The following is a 7660-nucleotide window of genomic DNA, read 5'->3' on the forward strand; positions in this document are numbered from 1 at the left end:
AAAATGAAGAAAAGAACATTCCAATGCTTATAATCACTCTTTATATTAAACTTCACGAAAGTAAAGTACGAAATTTGCATAGGAAAACATATCATAGCTTTAGATATAAAGGCTGGAAATATTGACTTACATTTTAACACAGTGATGAAAATTTTGTCATATTTTACATATATCTTGGATGAAACACTAAGTGAAACAGAATGCAGAGATTACTTTTTCCAAGTTCCTATCTAATGAGTTCTGTAGACAGTTTACATAGAAAATAATAAGAAAACAGTTATTATTTTACTACAACCATTTTACCTGCATCATATGGCAAAAGTTACTATCTTCATGTCCTGTTGAGAGTAAGAGACAGCTTTCGCCAGGTACCTCCTTATCCTTTACAAAAAGGTCTTTAATTGTCAAGTTTCAAAATATTCACTACAGATAGTTTGATGAACTATACGCATACATTATATACATATATAAATAGATCTACTTAATATTATTTTATTTAAACATAAAAATGAAAATTATAGTATATTATATAATTAATTATTTTGGATGTTTAATTTTGATTTCCTTAAGATATTAAATTTTTTTTCCAAAATTTAATTTTGACTTGCGGACTTCCTTGAGGACAGTTTAAAAACTACTAACTGAAACTAAATTAACAACTTAGATATTGTCAAGAAAAATTATTATTATTACCAGTAACTTACAATTATTATTCATAACGTTATCCATTATCAAAAACATATTTATTTATTTTTAATTTTCCATCATATATAGATGGCTACAGGTAATTTTCATTAGCTTAAAATTTCCTTACCTAATGGAAGACATAGAATGATGAGACAGAAGAAAAGCTGCGCACAGATGACGCTGTTCTCCATCTTCACCTTCAATGACAATCAATCCGGATCAGCAGTCAGTCAAGACGACCATTTTAATTTCAGTTATGATTTCAATAAATTTATCTAAAATTTTATTCGCTTTTTAAGACTTCCAAATGGGACATGTTTCGCCGAAAGGATCTCCTTTAACATATAGTATCTTTGGAAATTTTCAGTTTAGAATAATTTTAACATGAAAAATCCCTCGTCTCTTTATTCTTCAATTTAAAGAGATTTTAAATTTTTTTTGGTAATTTTCTAAAGTACTATTTCCGATCTGTCGGGTAAGGAACAAAATTATCGCTGCGGAAAAGCTGCGAGTGCGGATAAGCTGCGTAAGTGGTTATTTGTGGTCATCAGTTAAAGAGGCTTGCAATTTGTCTGAGACATCTTGAAGCTTTATTAGAAGAAGGAAACGTGTCCATGCATGTTCCTCCTTTCATTCAGGAATAAATGGAATTTAAAACACATACAAGGGTTTCAAATCAAGTATATATCCCTAGGAACACAATCATATCACCAATACGAAATGATTCCTATCAGTAGCCATTATGAGAATTTGCTAATCACTACGAATGAATTCGTCTAAGAAGAAGAAACTTCAGAAATATTTAAAACTTGAAGATATTAAATATTTTCTTCGACTATGGTATATTAGCTTTCATAAATGCTTTTAAGAATCCAGTTATTAGTCTATTATAATTGAAACACCTATTGCTTGAGGATTTGAAGACCTTGAACTATTCTTATTATATGATAAAACCATACTGTAGAGATTATAACTATATTAAACTTTGAGAAACTTCAATAGATTTAGAAATGTTCCACCACTGTTTAAGTGTTAAGATTGCTGATGGAAATAAGCCCTATTCAAACGTTCTTATCAGCATGATATGGCAACAGCAATGAATTAGCGTCATGTCCTGCAGAGGGTAAAAGACAGCTCTCTCCAGTTACCTCCTTATCCATTACAAAAAGGACTTCATTTGTCTAAAATATTGACTACAGTTAATTTCAAGAACTATACACACACACATTCGATTTGCACGATCAAATATTTAAAAGAAAAAAAAAAGTAATAATAAGTTTAAACCATATAAATCAAAGAGGGAATATTAGCATTAATAAGGATCATAATTGAATTTCGTTGTGTGCTATGAGAAATGTTCAGAAAACGAGTCTGCGTCTAAAAAGTCAGCGACGGTTTTTTTCCCTTCACAAAGACTCTGTTTCTAAGCAACTGCTGGCTCTAACGATCCCGTTGCTGTCGCTGCTCCTCCACGATGAGATGCTTCTTCATTGTGCATACCTGGCACTCTCGGGTTCAAAACGTCGAAAAGGAAAAATTTTCTTTCCGAACCCGCCCACCCGCCGGTCCCTGTTATCAGGTGGGGGAGAGTCTAGTGTCCCTTTGGGTAGTGGACCCTCTTTCATGGGACGCAGTTGCACAGTAGGGGGAGGGCCCGCTGGATGTTCGAGCGACCGGCACACGCACACACTCGCACTCGCAAATTCCTCCGCAGCCTGTCCGGCTCTTCGCTCCGCTATCCGGCAGCTGGAACGTTGCCGAGGCCCCCTTTCGGTGCCGCCCCCACCCCTCGTCAAAAGTGCAGGACAGCGCGTGCGCGCCGCCAAGTCCCGACGCATGCGTGAAAATCCTAACACCCCCGCACAACTGCTTAACACTTTTTTATATTTTACACCAGCAGAATCTGTTCTACTTGAAATTAATTAAGCTGTTATATCAACAACCGAGTTCTTACATTACGAAAGCCATTCAGTTGATTCTAAACGATTAGGCGTTTACGTGGTAAACTGGAAGAAATAACTAAGCATAATTGCATCTGCTCAATAAAGACCCCGTAGTGTATCACAAAACATATGGCGTCGTGTGTTAGAAGACCCTAATCATAAAAGCAGGAAACAGATGAATTTCTTCTCGACTGATTTCCGTTTCTGAAAATTGGATTATTTAATGAAGAAAACTACTACACTGATATCTAGTTCTTTTTAAATGTCTAATAATGCAAACTTTTTGCTGAAACATTACAAAAAGACTATTAAGTTACAAATTTTGGAAATTAAATTCACTTTAACGCAATTCCTATAGGAACAACTTTTAAACGGAACATAGTATTTTGCTTATAACATAAGAATGGGCTTACGTATTAATGTTTTCAGAAGGTGGTGTTGGTGGTGTATTTAATTATGGCAAAGCACGCTAGAGCTATCTGCCTAAGGGAAGGGATGCCTTCGTGGAGAACTTTCTAAGGGAAACTGGCTCGTATACACGTTACACATGAGGAAAACCACGAAAACGCCAATGCAGCCAGCCCGTTCGCGGGATTCGAACCTCGGACCGAACTACCAGTGTTCAGCGACTTTACCGCTCGGCCGCTGGTGGGCGCGTTTTCAGAAGGATGGCTTAAATTAGAAGAGACGTATAGATATGCGATGCGACTTCATTACTAAAATCCTTGAATATTTTTTTCTACATCTATGTTTTTTAGAAGTTAATGATAAGAAAAAAAATCATTAATATTTTTATTCTTTTAAAGTAAACAATTAGATAAATAACTTATGTTGAAGCATATCTGTATCCCATATCTTATTAAAAATGCACAAATTGTGATGACTCATGATTAACTGGAAATGTTATACCTTTCAGATATTTATTTGGAATATAGTAACAAAATACTTAATAGTATTTTGAAGTTTAAATTTTGTTACAAATTACAAATATCTCTAAAGTTTTAAATTCTGTCTGATTTTTTCCCCTTCTTTTCCTTGAAAATGGGATTAAAAAATAGTGTAACTTGTGGTAATGGTTTTATTACATTAGGCTTAGTTTTATAATTTTTCGTTTCATGTCCTACCATTTATTTTATAAGGATATGATTCTTAATTTATAAAGATACATTAAGAAGCCTATCCAACGTTAGCAATTTTAACCCAAATTTTAAATGAATTAATACATTGAGATATAGCGATATTCGATTGCTTCTTTTCTTTATCCGAAAAGGGTTCCATATAATTTCTTCTCGAACAGCAAAAGCATTTGAATTCACACAACAAAAATAAAGTTTGTTTTTAACATCCTATAACATACTAGAAATCGGAAAGGATTATTCATTTTGCTGCACGATTTAAAAAAAATATTAGTAAGTTAAGATCAGTTTTAAGATCTCCTATACAGTTATTTAGCGAAAGGGCTTTTTTTAATTATAAGGAGGCTTTGATTGAAGTTTATAATGGAATTATACCAAAAAACACATGTTTGCCTTTCTGTAATCAATCTTTGTAAATACATCATGTGCCTCTACCCTAAATGTGTGATAAATTTGATTTGTTACATAACTAACTTAAATTAGGACTCAAACTGAAAAAAATACTTATTTCGAAAGCATAATTCTCTAATGTATCATGTGCATTAATAATTAAATTGAAAATATAACCACCGTTTATTTAAATGAGGTATCGCATTTTACCTTAACACGCCCAGATTTATATTTCTACTTTTACACCTAAATTCCTTACATCTTACATAAGCCATAAAGAAAATTTTGGCAGGTACGTTAGGAAAGTTTCAAAATGTCAGATTTGAAACAAAAATAATTTTAAAGTAAGCTTCTGAATTACAGGAATTAAAATTCATGCCTTTATGAATTTTATTTCTGTTGGTTTGTAGTTTTTAACTTCATTTATATCTAACACACTATACATGTAAATGAACATTGATTGCTCAAATACAGGAAACTTTATGTTAAAATGTCTATTTACAAATTGTAATAAATAAAATAATTAATAATGATGCTTTATTTGATTTAGTGAAGACAATTCCATCAAATTTAATTAAATGATATCTCTAAATTTTAAATTACAATTATTTTAGTTTTAAAATTAAATATTAAATTAAAAATGAAATTGAAAACTGGTTTCGAATAAAAAACTGATAGGCGTAATTTATATTCTAAGTGCTTTTGTCATCATCTTAAATAATCATATTAAAAAATAATAATTAATGTTGTGTTGTTATTCTGTATGAAACAAATTTTGATTTAGCTGCTTTCAATTGAGCGTTCATTAGTCTATTCTTAGAAAGCAAAAAAATAACTTCCATGTGTGGCTAAAACAGAACTGATTGTCACATTCAATGAAGTAGAAAGACGGAAATGGTTTATCTTCGTATGCGTGGGTAGAAGCAAAACAAAGAAGTATTAAGAGAAACCACAAAAATTCTATATATAGCATTTAGAGTAAAAAAAAAAATGAACTAGAGTAGACAGTGTAATATACGCCAAGATTATTTGTGCACTTGCTTACTTTAGAAAAGAAAACATCTGTGATTCTTTTGGCCCATTGATATTTCATAATACATCCCTGCAAAGAATTCATTCTATCATAAGGCTGATTTGAAAAATGGACAGATTAATTATTTCTTGAATGATTGGTCATAAACCTATTTTTTGAAGGGAAACAAATTAAATGGAGTAGACATCCAATTTAGTCAACTGGGAAAAGTTCAGTGATGTTATGAATATTATTCGAGATAATACTAAGTAAATCTGTTGCTCATCATACGCGAATATTGTTAAAAACAACTAGGTATGTTAAATTTTCAAATGCAATTAAAATTATGTTTTACGCAGAAAATATTAATTAAGAGTCATTGGTTTAAAATTAACCTTTGCAGTAATTTTTAATTAGAATTATGTGTTTAATGAAATTCAAGTTTTAATAGACTTCAGAATAGACTTACATTATTATTTTCTTTTTATTTCATAAAAGCCTGACAATTTTTAATATCATATATCCCAAATATCCCAAACAGTTTTATTTCTAAAGCATTTCTACATTTGGCGAAATGAAACTTGCAGACATACTTAATAACCGTGCTCACAGGATTTCATTTCCCATCTGCAAGCGATATGAGTACTCACAGTGTTCGTCGATAGTTGTTTGCGTCAGGAATGTAATGAGAGTACGGTGGATCACACAAAGAGAAAAAAATCATGTGTGCGATCCCCACAGGTCGCAGTATTTGAGCTGTTACGAAATGTAAGACAATAAGCTGTGACACTGAAGAATCAATAGTTCGTTCAATTACGGTTCTTCTTCACATTACAAGAATTACAATTTTAAAGCCAGTGTCGAGGGATTTTAGCCATCTGTGCTGTGTCTGTTACCAAAGCTTCTGGATTTCAGGAATGCTGATGGAACAATGATCCTTTTGCGCCTCTGATATTGTTCCAACTATAACGAATTAGATGACGTAAAATGCAACCGAAAATTTCAGTCTCCAAATTCTTTTAGACAAGGCAAGAATTCAGAATGCTCTTGTACTTTCAACTAGAGAGACTCTTGCCGCTACCATAATCCTCACATATTGCAATGTTTCTCAACCGCCAATTATATGTAATAATTATAATAGTTACTTATCTTAACATTTATGTATTACTGTAGGCAAATGATAATAAGTATGTTATAATTAACGTACAGAGTAATTCTTAAATTCTTGTAAAGTGGTTTTTGAAAAAAAATATCGGTCTGCTGCCCCCAAAAGCCTGAGAAGCACTGAAATAATGAAAGAAATAACTTATAACAATCTTTTTTATTCCTTCAATGCTGTTAAAAGCACAAATTACCGAGAGCAAAAATAGCGTACAATAATTTGTATGTCGAATTTAAAAATTAAATGTTAGACTGTTTTGTTTAAATTTTAAGGAGTTATATACTATAACGAAATCATAAGCAACACGATATGTTGGTATATGTTGCATAAAAATACGAGAAATGTGATTACAAGTTATTGCTAAAATAAGTTCAAAAAATGTTTTTAGTATAAAGTGCTTATAAATTTTTGGAAGATTTGCATAACATTTGTCTAATTAAATAACAAGAAAAAAAGCGTTCTATTTTCATGAAAATGAAGCTAACGTTTTAGGTCTAATAATAGAATTTCCTTGCAATATGTGTACACAATTTAATTCATTTGAGTATTTCATTTAGTAAATATAGTCTCAGACATACCAACTTAGCAGTAACTGAGTTCAAAACATCTACAAACGGCTATATTTGGGTACTAAAAGGTGCCGATTAGACAATGTTTCGGTATTTGTTCTCTTACACTTCACGGCTGAGCTTGTGAAATATTGCGTAATCATTTGAGCTACTGAACTACTTAGCAATTAAATAAGAATGACAAAATTAGAAACAATTCACTGAAATTTTGTGCTTCTTTTTTAGATGCTTTTAATGAAATAATAATTCAATGTCAATGAAATAAATAAATGTTATAATAATTATATATGGTATTAAGTACATTTATTATAGCTATTGGAAGAATTAAATAGTAGATCAAAAATATCTTTTTTCTGGGAATTGCCAAATTGAAACACGCTTCTGCGTTTCGTGTTCGCGTGTTTTTCTTTCTTCTCTACGTACATATGTATGTATCTCGCAAAACTCAAAAACAAGTCGCCTCCGAACGTTGAAATTTTGCGTATGGGATTGTTATAACATGTGTTCGTGCACCTCCCGTTTTGGTTGAAGTCAGCTGCATCCTTTCTGTAACCCGGCTCAATAAGCTCAGTTTTTTGTTTCTTGTATGTTGGTAAACTTTGCATTTTTTACTTTATAAGTGATTGGATTATGTTGTTCTTACGTTCCGTTTAAGGATTTTAGGTCTTCAGCTAATCTGCAAGCATTATTTGCAGAATTATTAAAAAATTAAAAGTTGTTTAAGTGCTACTAAACCTAACGAAGCCGCCATATGTTTACAT

At 31.7% G+C, this 7660-nt stretch overlaps 1 protein-coding gene across 9 annotated transcripts in view; it reads right to left on the bottom strand.

The window, feature by feature from the left end:
- Positions 1 to 2449, bottom strand: part of LOC118183570 (neuronal acetylcholine receptor subunit alpha-7-like) — a 999128-nt gene extending 996679 nt beyond the window's left edge. For 2 of the 9 annotated variants that reach the window (XM_085815222.1, XM_085815223.1), the window contains exon 1: positions 815 to 2446. In XM_085815222.1, coding sequence (XP_085671348.1) covers positions 815 to 878 — 64 coding nt within the window. In that variant the 5' untranslated portion in view covers positions 879 to 2446. Of the gene's footprint in view, positions 1 to 814 lie in introns of all 9 variants that reach the window. The other 7 variants (XM_085815219.1, XM_085815225.1, XM_085815221.1 and 4 more) reach the window with 6 other exon arrangements.
- Between the last annotated feature and the right edge of the window lie 5211 nt (positions 2450 to 7660).

The sequence above is a fragment of the Stegodyphus dumicola genome, chromosome 4 (assembly GCF_044657685.1).
Source record: "Stegodyphus dumicola isolate Sdum_Otavi_A_Nest chromosome 4, ASM4465768v1".
NCBI classification, from domain to species: domain Eukaryota; kingdom Metazoa; phylum Arthropoda; class Arachnida; order Araneae; family Eresidae; genus Stegodyphus; species Stegodyphus dumicola.